Source organism: Engystomops pustulosus, chromosome 3, assembly GCF_040894005.1.
Source record: "Engystomops pustulosus chromosome 3, aEngPut4.maternal, whole genome shotgun sequence".
Lineage (NCBI taxonomy): Eukaryota > Metazoa > Chordata > Amphibia > Anura > Leptodactylidae > Engystomops > Engystomops pustulosus.
Window position 1 is genome coordinate 187,445,564 of NC_092413.1, and position 20,322 is coordinate 187,465,885.

Consider the following 20,322-nt stretch of genomic DNA (forward strand, 5'->3'; position numbering starts at 1 on the left):
TGGTAATCTCTTGTTGGATTAGACACAGAGAAGTAATAAGTAACTTTACTACTTCTGTGTGATCTTCTCTCCATTGTGTATCCTTGCTCCTCCCTTGTGATGCATAACAATGAACTTTAACCCTCCTTAACTATGACAGTCCCAGCAGAGAACAGATTACTGACTCCTGAGAGTGGAAAGAGCTGAAGCTTTAACTCGTGTCTCAAGATTCAGTGTCTGTTATGGGATTATGTACAAGGAGAGCAAATGATGACTGGACATACCCCACTATCCTACTATGTATATATGGATTTTTTACCTACATGAGACCCTCGGAGCCTTTTCTCACCCCATACTTGACAGGACCTGTACACAATCTTACGCTAGAAGAGGTAAGTGAAGAGGTTAATTTGTGTCTGACAACAGGTTTATTAGTTTTGCCAGACAGGTTGTTATCTTGGCTCAGGTCCCATAAAGCAAATAAAAGAAATGCAAGAAGAATAGGAAGCGGCCATCCCAGAGCTTAAATGTCTCATGTGCTCAAGTTTTGCGAATCTTTAATTCTAAGAGACCTCAGACTGAGTGCATTATAACAGGTCATAGGACTCTCAGGTGATCCGCTGCTGGATTATAGGTTATGCTGATGTATTGGAAAACTGTTTTATAAGATCAGCTCTAGTGTTCCCTGGTGTCAGCTGTCGAGTATCAAGATTCACCATGAATGATTTTACCAAAACCAGTCCTTTATTCAACAGATAGAACAATAGAAGTATCTCTGCGTGTTTGCGCAGGTTTCCTCCCACACTCCAAAACATACTGGTAGGTTGATTAGATTGTGAGCCCCATTGGGGACAGGGACTGATTTGGCAAGTTCTGTGTAGCGCTGCGTAATCTGTGTGCACTATATGAATAAAGAATTATTATTATGTGCCAACTGTTTAGTCCCTATATATATTATAATAACATAACATGCTTGACCACCTGATTTCTTATAGTCAATTAGTGATGTGTAGTTCTCGAACGAGCGAGTACTAAAAGCCAGCTTCTTCACCTGAACAAGCCAATGGCTCATTTAACCCCACCCCTAATTGGGTTACCCCGCCCCCTTTAACCTGATTAAATCAGGTTGAAGGGGTGTGGAGAGGGGTGATTCGCTGATCTGAGGCTCCCTATGATACAGGAGCCAGAAGAGCCGACTCTTTTTAGTAAGCGGAGCCTAATGATCCAGCTCACTAAAAAGAGACTACCCATCACTACGTCATAAATAACATAAAAGTTGCAAAATAGACCCCTCAATACTTCATGTCTTGCGCCAATTTTCTTGTGGGCTCTGTTTTTACTGCTTTCACTGTGCACTCCAAGAGACACATGCCCTTTATTTTAATGGGAAACACTAAATATATATAGGTTTTATGATGTTTGACTATTTTTTTTTAAAAAGATGTAACAAACTTTCTTTGTTTCTGCATATTTTGGTGAATGGACTTTTGTAGGTTGTCATCTTTTACCAGAACAAGCTGACATTTTCATTTATACCTTAATGATGACTTTACAACTTTTTTATACATTTAAATAAAAAATTTGAAGGGTGTCAAAATGGCAAAATAGTGGAGAGTCAGATGTGTGAACGTTATTTTCTGTTGTGGTGTTCACCACCAGGAATAATCGTTTTAGATTTTGATCTGGCATTTGGGAGGCAGCGATATCTAGCAAGTTTGTGATTTTGGTTGTTTTCTTTTATTTCTGTTGTAGGGGGTGATTTGAACTTGTATTTTAATTTTTTTTTTTTTTACAATTTTTATAGAACCCTCCCCCCCCCCAAAGTTACCTGAACCCAAGTAGGCCTCATTAGTAGTAATATATTCTTACTGCATCTGAATTAGACCATGACTATGACACGGTCTAATTCAGATTGTTCTACTACAGGTCTGACAATCCGAACTAATATGGAGGCACGCATGTGGTTATCACCCCTCTGTTTTTATAAGAAAGGGGGCATTATATGTCAGTAAGTGGTTGATTAGAAGAAAAAGGGGAAGGAACTTGCTACAAACATCTAAACAGACAGCGGAATAACTTGAGGTGGTACTGGAGCTTCAGGGGCAGTGTCGGACTGGCCCACCAGAGAACCAGAGGATCCTCCGGTGGGCCCTGGCTCAACCCAATACTGAACCCCAGAGATCCATCAGAAAACACCAGAATTTGGAGACAGCTAGAGTATATTTCCTGGGGAATAACGAAGAGTGGGCCCCCAAATTGATTTTCTCTGGTGGGCCTAAGGAAACCCAGTCTGACACTGTTCAGGGGTCCCATATGGTAACGCTATAGAAATAAGGATATTGTTACAGAACGAGAGCAAAAAATCTGTCAACCACTAATCCCTACTAACACACAGATATAAAACAAAAGAAACTAAAGGCTACAATCTATACAAATCCCATATGACTCAATCTGCAAAATATAGCCCCATCCATCCACTAAAGCAGCAACTGGTAATTGGTACCGGCAACTCCCTGCACCTTCCTATTTGCATTATTCGGAATTTGGGAAGTGACATTGTTGTCCTTCATCTTTATTAATGTATTGATCAATCTCGTACAACAAGTTTTCTAAATCTACAAAAAAATGTCCTTATTGCTGTACATTGCACACCTTTTGATGAGCCGATTGTCTCGATGGAGGTTACTTATTACTGTCTTAAGTAACCTTACACACAGTATGGGAAACCCTGTGCTGAGTAATGACTCCAGAGATAAGGACGATACACAGGGAACATAGGTGCAGTCAGCAGGATTACATAATACTTTACACAATGCTGAAATAGCAGAATAATTTATGCAATAATTGGTATATGGTTACAGCTGTCATATATTTGTTGGTTAACCATGTCCTGACCAAGTAGCTTTAGACCATTTTGTTTACCATATGAGCACAGCCATATAATAGCACAATTTAATATGACACCCATCTGTGGGATTTTACCGAGCTTCTGTTTCCTTCTGATTCCAAAGCGGGGTGTATTTCTTCCAAATACCCTAAAAATTCCACAAAGAAAATTGTGCATGTTCTCTCCATATCTACAGAAAGGGCATTATAGGGCTAAGCAGCCGCATTCCCTTTATGTCAACTTTCAAAAGTTTAAAAAAACTGAAGTATGGGGAGCTGCTTTAGTTGTACTATTCCCAAATAGTAATAGCTATAAATCTAATCCCTACTGTTCTTCTTGTGAGATGGGCAGGTGTTATGCTGCATTATAACATACCAAAAGGTATAGATCATCAGGGGTCCAAGAGCAAAGACCCCCAGTAATTGTCTAAATGAATGGTCAGAAGCATCCTGACTATGTACATCTCAATTTGGCTTGTATGTGGACAGGAAAGAAGTGTGAGCCTGCCTGTATGACCCTGCACTAAACCACAGGTGACAACTGGGTGTCGGTCCCTACCTTGGATAAGTGAATAGTACAGATAGACAGAAACACAACATAAAGCAAAGTCTCACAAACTGGGTCAAAGCAAAGATGGCAGCAAGGTACAACATTAAGATGCTAAGAGACAAAATTCAGGCAAAAGCTCAGAATCACAGCAAACCACAGCTGAATATTAGAGAATCACAAGCCTGGAGCCAGAAAGACTAAATCAATAGCAGGCATGGGTCTATTAAACTGGCAGGTTTAAATGGAGAGACCAGATGCCACCCCTGTAGCCAATTGGACACCCATCACTCCAATTGGCACCTGAGACACATCCCCAGCTCAGAGAGGCTGCTGACCTGTCACTGAAATAGCCTTCCCCAGAACATTAAACCCAGGTGTGGTGCTCAGTCAAATGAACAAAACGAATCAGCAGAACCATGCGCCACCAAAAATGAAGAAGGAAGGAAAGTGCAAAAGAAGTCAATAAAGAAAGTCCTGACACCCTCCTATTTCAAAGCTGCTACTAGCATTCCCATATTTTTGGGCCCTATCCTGTTTATTTCAGTCCTTGACCTGGCAAATACCTTGCCAAAAAAAGATAAATCTTGACATAACAGTAGACATAAAAAAGTTTGGTATTGTGGGCTGGGGCAGTGCTTACAAATCCGGAATAACTGGTCTTAAGTAGAAGATATATATAAAGAGTATTTGGCGCACACCCATATCACTTATGCCCATGCTGGCAATGTAATATGATTGGAAAAATGCCCAACTAGTGAGCCAACTTTGTCACTACAAAACATACTGCTCGTAGCAAACAGGTATCTGTGGTTAAACCAAATCAGCGACAAAATGTGTGGGATGCCATAAACCGTATATACTTGAGTATAAGCCGACCTGAGTATAAGCCGAGACCCCTAACTTTACCACCAAAAACTGGGAAAACCTATTGACTCAAGTATAAGCCAAGGGTGTAGTATACAGCCAGCCCCATGTAGTATACAGCCAGCCCCAAGTATTATACAGCCAGCCCCATGTAGTATACAGCCAGCCCCAAGTAGTATACAGCCAGCCCCATGTAGTATACAGCCAGCCCCATGTAGTATACAGCCAGCCAGCCCCATGTAGTATACAGCCAGCCAGCCCCATGTAGTATACAGCCAGCCCCAAGTAGTATATAGCCAGCCCCATGTAGTATAAAGCCAGCCCCATGTAGTATACAGCCAGCCCCAAGTAGTATACAGCCAGCTCCAAGTAGTATACAGACAGCCCCATGTAGTATACAGCCAGCCCCCATGTAGTATACAGCCAGCCCCATATAGTATAAAGCCAGCCCCCATGTAGTATACAGCCAGCCCCCAGCGATCCGGACATACGTTTTTTATTTTTTACTTGACTCGTGTATAAGCCAGGGTGAGTTTTTTCAGTACATTTTTTGTGCTGAAAAACTCGGCTTATACACGAGTATGTACAGTACGTCATGTACAAGTTTTTCTCCATCTGGTGCCCAACCCCCACCATAATTAAGTGGTTGAACAAGTTTGATTTGGGTACTCACACTACACCATGGTCAGATTTCTGTCCACTGGAAGTAAACATAGAAGCTTTCTATAGAAGGACAGCAAGCAGAGATCTAGAACAGTGTGGAATTGATACAGAAAGTACATAGGAAAATTATATAATTTGTCATTATTCAAACAATAACATTTATTTGCTTAAATGGCACTACCCCTTTAATATTGGCGTTATGTAGATTTGTGCATTTTTGCTAAAATTTGGGCTTGAATTTTTTTGACCTGATTAATAAAAATAGATATTCTTGATATTTGTTAGATAAAAACATCTGCTGGCACCACTTTATCACTTGTAATGACCTACCTACTAGAGGGAGAAGCCATAATAATATGTATTCTGTGTATGTGAGGTTTTGTGTGGATGCACTTATCATTGCCTGTGGCCACATGGTTGAAGTGTACTATTATAACTTTTTTTACTTGTTTTTTAATTGAAATTCTTTTTTTTATATATGTCGTGTTTAAGATGAAATGAAATGTGTTGATTTCTTTGCCTGTACACACATCTCTTGTTTAGCGTAATATTGGTTTGCAATTGTGTGTTGGCTATACCAGCTTTATCTTGCTGTGCAGACTCGTTTGTGTTGTGGTTAAACCAATCAATTCCATCAGTTTTCGGGCACCAGTACCACTCAATTTAATATTTATGGGATTGATTGAGAATTGAGATAGTCCTAAGACAGGGTCGTAAATAGAAAGCAGGGCCCCATAGCAAGCTTCTAAATGGGCCACCCTCCTACTTAAAAAACAGACGTAATTTTATACTCACATATGCAAGTTACAATCACCCATTTATACAATCATGTGCACACATATAGAGGCATAAACACACACATACAGTGCCATATACAAACTTACAGCATACATTTACACATACAGTACATCCAGACATCATACAGCATATACAAATCACAGATAAAGCATATATACATCACATACATGTTATATACATATTATGATTTACAATGTACAGCATAGTATATAATGGTTCATATCCTCCACTCTTTGGCATGTCAGGTCAGATGACGGGGGCCCCCTGACACTGAAGGCCCCATAGCAGCTGCTATGGCTGCTACCAATGTAGTTACGCCCCTGTCCTCAACTATTGAGTGGTGACCACTACTGCTCCATCACATAGGGTACAGTTCTTAAGTGTTTCCATTCTTTTGATCAATGGAGGTGCCCCTGACCAGGGATCATACCTTCTTAGGACTCATGACTGTGTATGGGGCAATGACGGTGACCCCCATGGAGATCACAGTGTGCACTGTGAATGAGCCAGGCGGCCGCACCGCATTCAAGCTCCTGAGGATATGGGAGGAGTGAGCAGCACTTACCCCTCCCATCTTCACCAGGACAAACAGGCCACAACTTCCCCCTATTATTGGCCCCTTTCTGCAAACAGTTGTGTGCATGAGGCCTTATGGTGCAAAATAGTTCTTAGATACACTAGATAGTACTAAGATATCTTAAAGGGCATCTTTCATCCTGGTGGTAGATGCCCTTTGAAGAAGGGAAAAGAACCACAATGCAACATTTTAAGAAATGGAAAATATACATGGACATAAAAGCTCAATGTATGGCCCCATTCATGTTAGCGTCCTGGTATTTGCACTGATACTACAAAGGTAATGTATTTAGTGAAATTGCAGATTTTTCATGCAGAAGCATATCTATATTAAGTTGTTTGGAATTTTTGCATGCTCGATCCAACTACATGGGGCAGCCCCAGAAATATCTGAAACAAAGCTGCCAGTCATGAAATAAATAGGGTAGAAATAGAACTGAAATAGGAGGATTGTGAACCATGGTAACAATTGTAAAGTTACATTTGTTCTTACAGACTGCTTATACAAAGAGAGAACTGCCATGATGGGAAAGTAAAATATCCCCAACCTTTATCAGCAAAGCAAACACTCTATCGATACTGTTGGAGCAGTAACTACTATGTTTGTACAGCCAAACAGAATACAATAAGAAATGTTTGTGTTTGCTGCAAAGTGACAACTGCAACCACAAACTAATGGGATGGGAGTAATGGAGCTTCAGAAATGATTGTTAGGACTGGATTTTTTGGGGTTGTGTTTGCTGTTGGTTTCCTGTTGTGGTAAAAAAAAAACACCCAAAATTTGGTATTTTTTATGTGTTTTATGCAGCACAATTCCTAGGTAAGTGGCTTACCCCTGAGGAAATCTCCCTGCACGACACGTGGTGGGCCTTTATTACTCTTATAGGATTGTCATTTCTGATGATGCTGTTTAGGAGTCAGACACTCATGTTATATCTACTTCTACTTGTTACTTACTTTTCAGATTCATGATTCCATAGGGAGGTTTAGAGTCATTATTAGGTGACCGAACGTTGGTGGTGTGCGGCTGACTAATACTGTAGTCCGCCCCCTTGTACTTCGTGTATATTACATTTTAAATGTCTTTAAATGTGTGTCTTTGTTTGGGTCTGTTTCTAAATAAATAAAATGGAATGTTTTTGTGTACTATAAGACATTGTTGAGCCATTTTTCGTGCATTTCTTTATCTCTTGTTTGGATTTATGTGCATTGGTTTGCATGGGCTTTCTTGAATGTTTTGGTTGTGCTACCCAGTTTATTGCATTCAGGATGAGCAGATATCCCGTTCTGCTGGAGATTGCTGAACGATGTGCTCGGATATCTCTAGGACACACGTACTCATATTCATCCTGCCACTTCATCAATTATAATGGGTTCCTTGTTCTCTGGAACACTGGAGTCTGAGGCCCCTTCCACACTAGCGAGTGTGATGCGATGAACTCGCATCACACTCGCAACGCAAGCTGCCGGGAACGCACGGCCCGAACCCTGCACCGCGGGAGTGAACTCAGCATGTCAGTTCACTCCCGCGGTGCAGGGTTCGGGCCGTGCGTTCCCGGCAGCTTGCGTTGCGAGTGTGATGCGAGTTCATCGCATCACACTCGCTAGTGTGGAAGGGGCCTGATCCTCACTAATCCCCTTGTTATCACCCGGCCTGTGGATAGTGAATAGCTCTTAACTTGGGACAACCTCTTTAATTTTGTTCAGTTCAGCAGCAGTGTTTGGGTTAGTAAATCCAATACATCGGAGGTTTTTCAGAACAAACTTTCTTGTGTTCCACCGCTCTAAAACAGAGACTTTGATTCACAATAAAAATGTTTAGATTTTCTGACAGAGGTTTGATTTGATTATGGATAAAAAGTTAAAGGGAACCTACCACCTCGATTCTACCTATAAAGGTAGAAGGGGTGGTAGGTGGATGAATGAGACATAAGGATAGCCCTTTTTTGGGCTAATCCTCATGTCCCGGCTATCCTTTAGTAAAGTGGGAATGTAAATTTTTTTAAGCGGCTACTGGGGCGTGGAATAGCCGGACATGAGGCTACTAGTCGCAGCTACTACACGCCCCAGTAGCCTCTTTTCTCCTCCTACCATGTCATCTTCGGCGCACAGCTATGAGCCCTCGTCCCAGTACCCGGCGTTCTGCGCATGCGCATAATGCAGGCTTACGGTTGCGCAGCCATAGCTCTGAGGCCGGTGCATCTGCGCATGCGCAGAACGCCAGGTACTCGGACGAGGGTGCGCAGCTACGAGGAGCTGCGCGCCAAAGATTACATGGTAGGCGGAGAATAGAGGCTACTGGGGCGTGGAGTAACCACGTCGTGTAGCCTCCTGTCCGGCTGCTCCACGCCCTAGTAGCCGCTTAAAAAAATTTACATACCCACTTATTAAAGTTTACTAAAGGATAGCCGGGATGTGAGGATTAGCCCAAAAAAGGGCTATCCTCACGTCCCATTCATCCACCTTCCACCCGATCTACCTTTATAGGTAGAATCGTGGTGGTAGGTTCCCTTTAAAGGTAAGAAACCACTTTGAAAAACAAAAAAATAGCTAGAAATCCTTACCTCCGCTCCTCTTCATTTTGATCCTGGCGCTGTCTGCCACTAGTCTTAACACGCCGGGACCCCTTAGAAAAGAAAGTTATAATTAGCAGTACAGAGTGCTGGGACAAGATGTCCGGCACTCAGGGCTGCTAATTATGCACGCCCCGCCCCTCCCTTTCCCAAGCTGGGACCATAGGACTGGAAGGTGACGTCATGCTCCCTCTCCCAGTATTTTCTAAGTGGTTACAACATGAGGTTTAAATACAGTTTCTTTTTGCTTGTTATAGCTACTACAAGTCTACATTTCATGATACTGCTAACACTCTTATACCTATGTCACAGGTAACAAATTCCATCTTCCCAGTATGGACATACAGCTACTTGGTAATATTGTTCCCGGTATTCCTGCTCACAGACTACGTAAGGTACAAACCAGTGATAATCCTGCAGGGCCTCAGTTACATCATCGCATGGGTCCTTCTGCTCTTCGCTCGTGGAGTTCCAGCCATGCAAGGCCTGGAATTTGTTTATGGAATGGTCACCGCCACAGAAGTCGCCTACTTTTCCTACATCTACAGTGTGGTGGATACAGAACATTACCAGAAGGTTACCAGTTATTGCCGCAGCATTACATTGGTGGGATTTACCATTGCCTCTGTATTGGGGCAGCTGTTGGTCTCCCTCGCTGGGATATCTTACTTCTACCTCAATGTTATCACTTTGATAAGCGTCTCAATAGCTTTCCTGTCCTCCTTGGTGCTTCCCATGCCAAAAAAGAGTATGTTTTTCCACAGAAAGGTGATAAATCATTCTAATGGGGTAGCATCCGAAGAACCAAAAGTCACCAGTGATAACCCAGATCTGCCGAGTACAGAATCCCAGAGAGAGACCTCGAAGAAGAATTCTGGCCCAAATTTCTTTAAAGTTCTCTGGCTCCTGTGTAAAGACATGAAAGAATGTTACTCTTCTATGCAGCTCCTATACTGGTCATTGTGGTGGGCGCTGGCTACAGCCGGGTACAACCAAGTGATAAATTATGTACAGGTTCTCTGGGAACACGTGGAACCGGCCCAGAATTCCACAATTTATAACGGAGGAGTAGAAGCTGTCTCCACGTTCCTGGGTGAGAAGATTGAATTTTTCTACTTATATGATAGATGAGTTACCAGCATGTTTTAGAGGGTGGGAGGAAACCGGTGGACCTGGCGGAAACTATTCAAACAAAGATAGTGTTCACTTTAAGTGTATAATATGTGTGATAAAAGTTGAAATTTTTGCTTTGCTGCTGCAATATTTTCCTCATCTTTGTGCCACATTCTCCTCTTCTTCCTTATCCATTTTGGGACTTTTTTCAAAAATATATAATATGAATATATACCTGGTAATCCCTTTAACGCACACATTTGGAGAAGATTAAAGGGTTTGCCCACTTTAAGCACATTCCAGCAAATAATTGATATTGTGTGTGTAATGAAAAGTTATACAATTTTCCAATATACTTTCTGTATCAATTCCTCACAGTTTTTCTAGATCTCTGCTTGCTGCAATGTAACAGGAAAGTCCATGGTAACACCGGCCCATGGTCATGTGATGTCACACAGGTGCGCGGCTCATTAAATCAATCAGTATCATCAGTGCTGTGGGATACTAACGAGCTGACCACCTGTGTGGCATCACATGGACCGGTGTTTATCTACAGGAAGTCAAGAATGAAGTTTCCTGTTTCATGACAGCAAGCAGAGATCTAGAAAAACTGAGGAATTTATACAGAAAGTATGTTGGAAATTTGTGTAACTTTTCTTTACATAAATCGTATCAATTATTTGCTAGAATGTTCGTAAAGTGGACGACCCCTTTAAGATATACTAGATGAAGATATAATATGTCAATAAGTCTTCCAAAATCAGCAAATCCTTAAGAAAAGTCAAGTCACGTGTATTATTGTTTCAGGATACCGGCTGCCAGACATCATACAAACACGAATAAGTTCCCACTGTGGCAGAGAACTAAAAATAAGACTGTTCCCTTTCTGTTAGACAACAGAACATTATTCATACAAGAATTATATGGCTTCCCACGTATCCATATTATATACAAGCTTCCGAGGGTCTCTATTATTTCACTATTCCATATATCCATCTTTCATATGGAGCACGGCCGGGACTTGCTTCAGTTACATCACCAATGCCAGGAAAAACAGCAGACTCCCACACTTAGGGATGAGAACCTTAAAAATAACAATTCATACCGAGGTGTCCGGGCATGAAGTCTTCATCCAAAATATTTTACAGGGGTCAGCGCTCTGTTTTTATAATACATAACCCTATATATATATCCCCATTTTTCCCTTACATAGCAAAACTATATGGTTACACAATCATAGGCTATTACCAGTAACTGTCAGTGGGCGATGCATAAATAGGGATCTGTAGCGCTCATACTAAACACTATAACACATATTATGCCCTCATTAATGTCCCATCTATCCAGTTCTGACACTCTACAGGTCCCCAAGTGAAACTGAAAGGGACAATGTCAAATTTTAGCCCATTAAACTACTAACTTCCTCAGGTAGGGTATGAATTGTCCTTTCTACCATTCCCTCTTGTAAGAATCTCCTCCAAAGTTATAAGCAAATGATCCGAGAAGAGTCATATTGTGCCTGGAATGAGTCATGTTTAGATGCAGCAGTCATTTCGGATATCAATATCTATGGTTCTGTAGTACCTTCAGTATAAACATGCTGGTGTCATATTGATGACGTTAGTGGCAGATATTGGCTGTCATAGCCAATGGTATTTCAATTATTGTTTTAGGTGGAGAACATTAAACAGTTGTGGTCCCTTGAGTACTCTTGTAGCATGAATCCTTAGCACAGTGACCGGCACGCCCCCTGATGAATACCGCCGACTGCCAGCGCGCCGGATACACGATCCGACCTCTTATTTAGTAAGAGGTCGGATCAGTTTAAATTAATTTATTGGACATAAATTTAAAAAATAAATGGCTAGGGAGAAAGGGGCTGGGGGGAGGATTATGGGGGGCACATTTGGTGGGTGGGTTTTCCAGGGTGACAGGTCCTCTTTAAGTTAGTATCTTTATGTATATAATGTGGCAATGATGGGAGTTATCCAGGTCACAGTCAGTCTGTTGTCTCCCATCAGGCGCTCTCTGTTCTTTCGCTGTTGGATATGTGAAGGTGAACTGGGAGTTGAGTGGAGAGTTAGCACTTGCCATCTTCTCGGCTGTCAGTGCTGGCAGTCTGTTTCTTATGGACTATAGCTTTAATATCTGGATGTGCTATGCTGGTTACCTGATCTTCAAGTCTTCCTACATGCTTCTCATCACTATCGCTACGTAAGTATAGACCTTCTACTCAGGTGCACAAAGGTATCTCTTCCAGAACTAGGAGACTTCTGCATAAAAGAATACATATTAATACACACAATTCTACACTTACACATGTTTACACAATCACAGACACTTATACTGTACATAGCATCATCATTCATACGCTTGAAAAATGACACATGTCCATCAAGTTCAAGCAAGGATGTAAGGGAATGTAAGGGAAACCGTTCTATATTATAACATGACCGTCAATGTTATTTAGATGTAAAAAGGCATCTAGACCCTTCTTGAAGCTCTCTGCTGTCCCTGCTGTGACCAGCGTCTGAGGCAGGCTATTCTACAGATTCACAGTTATTACAGGAAAGAAGCCCTGACGCCTCTGCTGATTAGGCCTTGTTTATTCCAGATGGAGAAACAACATATTTTTTAGCATGGACTATATATATATTTATATAAATGAATCATGTCCCCTTATATAAACATATTTCTAGACACAGTTCTACACTACAATTATGCACTCCTATACACACAGACATTTATACAAACACACATACAGTATATAAACATTATATACAGTATACACACCATATACAAGGGACACACCATATGATATACATGCCATATACAAGCACACAGGGAATATATACACCATATACACATCATCTACACATAGGGTCGGACTGACCCACTGATGTACAGGTAAAACTACTGGTGGGTGCAGAACATGTTTGCCACTTTAGGACAATAACTCTATATACACCCTCCAGATGCAGATACAGTTGATGCTCAGCACAGCAGTGCATGCACGATTATAGTGATCTATAATGCTACAAGTAGCAGCTCAGCTGTAGCTAATGTCCTATAGTCTCTATCATTTGCCAATGATGGGTGAATAGCAAGTGGCGTATACACTACATGGATGATGTGACCTTTCATTTACAGGAAATCTACCATCAAAATCCACCATGATAAACCAGGGACACTTACTCCTAGATCCAGACACCGTGACTGTGGTTATATTTGTTACCCATGACCTTCTTCCTTCTAAAATCAAATTTCACAGTTATGCTAGGGCTCAGGAAGAGCGAACTGCTCCTTGCACAGTTTAACAGCCTGTGAAGCTAAAGCATGGAGGTGCTTTGATAACAGCCCACAGAGCCCTTCTGGCTCATTAGTATAATTCAATTTAAAGTTGACATTAGAAGAAAGGAAGCCATGGAAAACATGTATAAGTTTACCACAGTCAGGGTGCCTGCATCTGAGTAAGTGTCCCTGGTTAGTCATGCTTGATGGTAGTTATTGGTTTTATGTGTGTAGTTAACACACCTGCAAAGTAAAAGAGTTTGAATAACTACACTAAAGACATGTATGAGCCAGAGAGCAGTGCATCATTTGTTCCACTAGGTGGAGCCATACACCTGGTAAAAGGCTCAGGGTGAGTAGCTATGATCAGACACATCTGGTCCCCTCTCTTCTGATGACAAGTATTAATAGATTTCACTTGATATACAGTGACCCCCGAATAGCATTTTCTGTTAGGACCCCATTATCTAGTGGCTACAAAGCCCTCAGAGCAGAAGTGATTTGTACATAACCTAATTGTGTTGCTTTACAGGTTCCAGATTGCAGTAAACCTGAGCATGGAGCGCTACGCCCTGATGTTTGGGATGAACACATTTGTAGCACTTGTTCTTCAGACGATACTGACCATCATTGTAGTGGACAGCAGAGGCCTGGCGCTGGACATCATCACCCAGGTGGGCACCCGCTCTGATTTACAAAATGACATATAAAGGCCACTGAACTTGCGCCAGGAGACCTGCAATACTCCACACATCTTGTGTTTCTGAAAATCTTTCAGTTGCTCAGAAGGGGGAAAAAGGAGACTTTTCAACCCTGTACGGACCACAAAATTTTTTGTTTTTTTCATTTTTCACTCCCGCATTTAAAAATTCAAAACATTTAAAAACATTTTTTTCTTCCAAACTAATTTTACTCCCTAGTGACCACATTTCTTATTCCATGCCAGGTGATAGGAAGCTGGAAAGAAATTCCAAATGCAATGAAATTCTAGAAAAAACTACATTGGTGACAATTTCACCAATTTTAATACCACAATTTATATAGATTTGGAATAATTAAAACCTTTTGTACAAAAAAAGTCTTCATTTTCCACAGGACATTATGGTGTTTTCATTGCTACCATTTTGGGGACTGTGTGACCTTATGATTACTTTTTATAACATTTTTTTATGTATTGCAAAATTGGCGCTATTTTCCATTACTGGGTTCACAGCCGGGAATAATGGCTTTTATGGTTTCATAGGTGAGATGCGTCAATCCCTAATAAGTTTCTGGTTTTATTTTTTATTTTTTTAGATAGTTCTTGTACTTCAGTGTACTTTAACCCCTTAGTGACACAGCCTGAAAGGGCTTTAACAACATTATTAGTAAATTTTCATACATGGCGGTTTAAGGGCCATTACCTTCTTTTTTTTGCGTGCTACCTTAAAACACATAGGGCTAGTTAAAATGTAATAAAAGTTTAAAGTTTTTTTTTTAATTTGGGGTTAAAAGTGAAAAAAGGGGTTTTTTTGTGTTTATGTGTACCGTATATACTCGTGTATAAGCCGAGTTTTTCAGCACAAAAAATGTGCTGAAAAACGTCCCCTCCGCTTATATATGAGACTATTACAAAAAAAATTTACCCACTTAAAAAAAAACAACTTATATACTCACCCTACGATGTCAGCGTGGCTCCCAGATTTCCCCAATGTCGGCATGTCCGGTCTTCTTTCTTCTCCACGGCTCCTCTTCTTTCTTCTTGCTTCTGTCATGGACGTGGCCATGTTTTGTTCCTGGCCGCGCATACTAAGACGTCAACAGCGGCCGCGTCATAGATGCGCCTGCTAGAAGAAAACATGGCCGCGTGCATGAGAGAAGCAAGAAGAGAGAAGAGGAGCCGCGGAGTAGAAAGAAGATGGGACGCGCTGACATCAGAGGGTGAGTATATAATTATTTTGTGTGCTGTGGGGTCAGGCTGTATAGTACTGGGGGCAGGCTGGCTGTATACTACTGGGGGCAGGCTGGCTCTATACTACTGGGGGCTGGCTGGCTGTATACTACTGGGGGCAGGCTGGCTCTATACTACTGGGGGCAGGCTGGCTCTATACTACTGGGGCAGGCTGGCTGTATACTACTGGGGGCTGGCAGGCAAGCTGTATACTACATGGGGGCTGGCTGGCTACTACATGGGGGCTGGCAGGCTGTATACTACTGGGGGCTGGCTGTATACTACTAAAGGCTGGCAGGCTGGCTGTATACTACTGGGGGCTGGCAGGCTGGCTGTATACTACTGGGGGCTGGTGGCTGTATGCTGCTAGGGGCTGGCAAATGGGGCGATGTAAAAATGTATTTTTAGTAATATTTAATAATTTGTGTGTTTTTTTTATTTGCCCCATGTGGCCATATAAGAAATTACCCCCTACGAGGGCTGATGTTGATCAGAGCTGTACTGGGTCTTACCCAGCAGCTCTGATTAACCCCTTTAGACCTGACAGTCTTGTGACCGGCTCTGTATCGCGCTTCATCAGCAGGATGCTGTGAGGAGTGGAGAAGCATCTCCCTTGTCCCTAGGGTCTCAGACCCAGTCCAAGCATGAACCAATAGAAAACTGCAGAGACGTCTACACACTCGGGACCTGCACCCGCTGATGTCTAAAGTCAGCGGGCGGAGACAAGTTATAACTTGTGGGTCTCATCATTCCTACTGTATTGCAGTATATGGAGAATTTCCTATGGCTGATCCAACTTGTGATGTAATGTACGTAAAACAAGTAAAAATGAGGCTCAGTATTGTGTGTGGCCTCCACGTGCCTGTATGACCTCCTACAACGCCTCAGCATGCTCCTGATAAGGTTGCATATGGTCTTCTGCGGGATCTCCTCCTAGACCTGGACAGTCTGACGTTGGTGGATGGAGTGAGACATGAGGTCTCAGATGTGCTCATTCAGATTCAGGACTGGGGAACGAGCGGGACGGTCCATAGCTTCAATGCCTTCATCTTGCAGGAACTGCTGCCACACTCCAGCCACATGAGGTCTAGCATTATCCTGCATTAGGAGAAACCCAGGGCCAACATATGGTCTCACAAGGGGTCTGAGGATCTCATCTGGGTATCTAATGACAGTCAGATTACCTCTGGTGAGCACATGGAGGGCTGAGCGGCCCTTCAAAGAAATGCCACCCCACACCATTACTGACCCACTGCCAAACCGGTCATGCTGAAGGAAGCTGCAGGCAGCAGATCGCTCTCCACTGTGTCTCCGGACTCTGTCATGTCTGTCACATGTGCTCAGTGTGAACCTGCTTTCATCTGTAAGGAGCACAGGGCACGAGTGGTGAATTTGCCAATACTGGTGTTCTCTGCCAAGCGTCCTGCACAGTTTGGGCTGTGGATGTCGGGTCCTCACTCCATCCTCATGGAGTCGGTTTCTAACCGCTTGGACAGACACATGCACATCTGTGGCTGCTGGAGGTCATTTTGCAGGGCTCTGGCAGTGCTCCTCCTGTTCCACCTGGCACAGGCAGAGGTAGCGGTCCTGCTGCTTGGGTGTTGCCCTCCTACGGCCCCCTTCATGTCTCCTGCTAGCACCTCCAGCCTCTGCACACTACGCTAACAGACACAGCAAACCATCTGGTCCCAGCTCGCATTGATGTGCACTACTGGATGAGCTGCACTACCTGACCACTTGTGTGGGTTGTTGAGGCGTTGTAGGGAGGTCATACAGGAACATGGTGGCCACTCACACTACTGTGCCTCATTTTGTCTTGTACTGTTGGATCAGCCTGTAGTGAGTTTTTCCACTTTTCTTTAATTTTTTATTTTTTTTTAATCAGCTCATTCATTCAGATCTAGGATGTGTAATTTGAGTGTCCCCTTTATTCTTTTAAACAGTGTAGATTTTTGAATGAACGTATAGATAGAGGGTGAGACAGGAGGACCTAATACACATTAGGTTAGTGGCTGCTTCAGCAGAGTTAAAATTGTACATTGTATCTTTAATTTCATTTCCAGAAACTAACATATCACGTGTTTCATCTCTTTCCCCAGTTTCTGGTGTACGGATGTTACTTTGCCGTCATTTCTGGAATCTTCTTTATCAGGAGCCTGTATATTTTCATATCATATTACAAAAAGAAGCAAAGCGCCGACATCAAGACTGAGACTCAGCTGTAGTATATAGGGCTGAGGACCCTGGATGAAGTCTCACCAATCCGACTTGGAGAGGATCGCTCAGACTAGTGTTGTTACTGTGAACATGAAGTAGGACCAGACTTTTCTGCTGGATGATGGGGATGAAGATTTCATATATAGTTGTTATATGGGCCTGTAATTCATATCTTCGGTCCTGAGTTGTGGATACCACCTGGGTTATATTACACCTATCCCTATGCTTTTACATGAACTCAATTTATATATGAACCCCCTCCCCCCCCCCATTGCTGCTATGCTTGACAGCTTTTCAGTTTACAAAGCTCCACTCACACTGCTGTGCCGTGCCCCAGTCTTCTGCCCACATTATTATTTTCTCTGTTACATGTGAGTAACCAGGAACGTATACACACAAGATCTATAGCAGAGATTGCTGTAACATACAACCAAATTCTCTATTTCTGCACAATTGCTGCAAAACTTTGGTTCACTATATGCTATTTCGTGATGTCTGAGGACAACAGTGTCCTCCCCCGAAGCCTATTGTGCCACGTGATATTATTAACCATTTAGAGAAAAACACATGTGGAAGCAAATGGAACACACACTGCCGGAAACAATGATCTAGATCAGTGATGGCGAACCTTATAGGGGCCGAGTGCCCGAACTGCAAGCCAAAACCCCCCCTTATTTATCGCGAGGTGCCAACCAAAAATAATAGCAGTAACTTATTGCTTCTTGTTCCTCAACAACGTTCAATCATATTGGTCTCCTGAGGACAAGCTGGAAATTTTGCATCATTTTAGCTTCTTTTCGGTGTCCCTCTGCACACAGAGAATTGTGGGGCCAGCAGGAGGTCCCCCAAAGATAATTTGTCCCTTCTCCCTCTTCCTACATTCCCATGTAGCGAAGTAAGTATCACTTTAATATATACCTGAAAGAAGCATCTTTTAATTTGTTTGGAACTGCAGGAAGATTCTTTGAGTCCTGTCTGGTGTGCTGGGGCGATGGCCCGGGTGCCCAAAGAAAGAGCTCTGAGTGCCGCCTCTGACACCCATGCCATAGGTTCGCCATCACTGATCTAGACAATCAGCATCATTTTATTGGTTAACCCTTTCATGGCCGAGGGTCATTGATGCCTGAATGTCCAGGTCAATTTTTTGCAGTTCTGCTACGCGCTTCTTTAAAAGACCATACCTATAAAAAAGCTTTACATATCAAAACTATTTTCACTTTTTTTTCCATGACGTGCGAGAAAAACTGAATAAACCTTTACCAAAATATGTCATGAATATGTATAGAATAATTTCATCACCCTTACCCCAAGTTCAGCTACAGATGCAGAGGGTGCATGTACTTCTGCAAACTGTAAGCCAAGTGTTTCTTGCAGCTGCTTATATATTCTGCCTTGAACAGACAGGCTGGAAGGGGCACTTTTCAAATGCTTATATCTCCTGAACCCTGGCACCTATAAACACAAAACTGGTGTCGTATTAAACCAACGGATCTTTCCTTTAATAAGACTGTGTATGGATTCATATTTAACCCACATGAGGTCCATTTCCTTCTGATCCTCCTTGAGTTTGTTCTGCTCCTTCATTACTGTCCAGCTGTGTTTAATTAAACAGATTGGACTTGATCTGAATACTTTCCATACCCACGGTATATTTTCTGTATATTTCCCAACATAACAAGGCAGGGTCGGAGCAGCTTCCTTTTGCGTCTCTGCTGCTCTCAGGAGAAGTTCAGGAAGCAAAGTAGGGCAAGGACTGGCGAGGTCACCATGCACTAGCAGGGAAACCCCCCTTAACTTTGTGGGGGGAAAAAAAATACTTGCGCTTTAAAAACAGCAACTGTGCTTCAAAATAGAAAAAACAATGAAAAATAAAAAAATCACACAGGTGCCATTTTTCTAATATTTTAATATTTTTTCACCTGCAAACTGTAGCAAAACATTATTAGCTTTATTATGCAGAAATGAGTCCTCAGTATGGAGAATTTAGGCGTATAGAAATGGATAGCTTTATTGGGCAAAATAAAAATTTGTGGGATTTTTTTTCTTTTCCGTTTTCAGTGAATAAAATTTATATATTTGTATATCATCATTAAACTTTGAACTCCCACATCCCCCTCAAGCCGGATTGCTAAAATGATTGAAGTCTGTTTTTTTTTTTTCTCAGTTACACGGTGGACCCGGAGACCCTTTATGCGCCTCCACATAGAATAAAGTGTTACGAGTTAGAAATACTGATATGAATAATTACCTAGTCCCTAAGAAAAAAAAATATATATATACAGAGTACTGCAGCTTAATGAATATGGAATCTGCAATAACTTACCAAATTTAATATACATGATACGCCTTCAATTAACCCCTTGACTGCCCAAAGACTTGATTGTAACCCTCTAAGCAGGCAGTGGATTGAATGAAACAAAAAAGGCTTCCCAATTGCACATTTTACCTTGTTTTTCCTCTCTTTTTTTTTTTGTTTAAATACAAAAAAAATATAACTGCAGGCTCCGAAAGAACTCCCTGTGTTTAAAGCTTACGCTGGTTAAACAAGACAAACAGTGCAAGAGGCAGTACATGTACGGTGATGCCTGGTAAGCTCCTGTGTTAGTCTAAGGCTATAAGAAAGGATTTGTCGATGAACTTCCTGCTGGATACTGTCCCGTGGGTGCCCCGGCCTGCAGAAAGGAAGGGAGAAGGGGAAAAAAACATCATGTCTCTGCAAACTGGAAGTAATCCTAATACAACATTGCAATAGGACCACATAAAACATAAATGAAACTCCCACATTTTTATTGCCTGGAGAACAGAAGTATGAACTAAAATGTCAAAACAGAGTTATGGGTTCGGCCAACTATGCGGCATAGTAGCCAAAAAAGTATTGAAAA

The 20,322-nt window shown here is 42.1% G+C and overlaps 2 protein-coding genes across 8 annotated transcripts in view; one reads left to right on the top strand and one right to left on the bottom strand.

Moving 5' to 3' along the window:
• The first annotated feature begins 161 nt into the window (after positions 1-161).
• On the top strand, positions 162-19,912 carry SLC19A3 (solute carrier family 19 member 3). The gene is made up of 5 exons (XM_072143350.1): positions 162-371; positions 9,202-9,982; positions 12,024-12,216; positions 13,826-13,967; positions 17,323-19,912. Exons 1-5 carry the CDS (start codon positions 222-224, stop codon positions 17,446-17,448), a joined length of 1,392 nt encoding a protein of 463 aa, XP_071999451.1. The 5' UTR covers positions 162-221; the 3' UTR covers positions 17,449-19,912.
• The window catches only part of AGFG1 (ArfGAP with FG repeats 1), a 44,972-nt gene continuing 43,979 nt past the window's right edge, over positions 19,330-20,322 (bottom strand). For all 7 annotated transcript variants that reach the window (XM_072143344.1, XM_072143343.1, XM_072143341.1 and 4 more), the window contains one exon: positions 19,330-20,112. In XM_072143344.1, coding sequence (XP_071999445.1) covers positions 20,053-20,112 — 60 coding nt within the window. In that variant the 3' untranslated portion in view covers positions 19,330-20,052. The remainder of the gene's footprint in view (positions 20,113-20,322) is intronic.

What these genes read in the sequence shown, in the direction of transcription:
- SLC19A3 (XM_072143350.1), top strand. Translation starts at nt 222, where the DNA reads ATGGGATTATGTACAAGGAGAGCAAATGATGACTGGACATACCCCACT. An exon ending in ACAATCTTACGCTAGAAGAG is followed by an intron (nt 372 to 9,201) that starts GTAAGTGAAGAG and finishes CCTATGTCACAG; the next exon opens with GTAACAAATTCCATCTTCCC. An exon ending in CGCTGGACATCATCACCCAG is followed by an intron (nt 13,968 to 17,322) that starts GTGGGCACCCGC and finishes CTCTTTCCCCAG; the next exon opens with TTTCTGGTGTACGGATGTTA.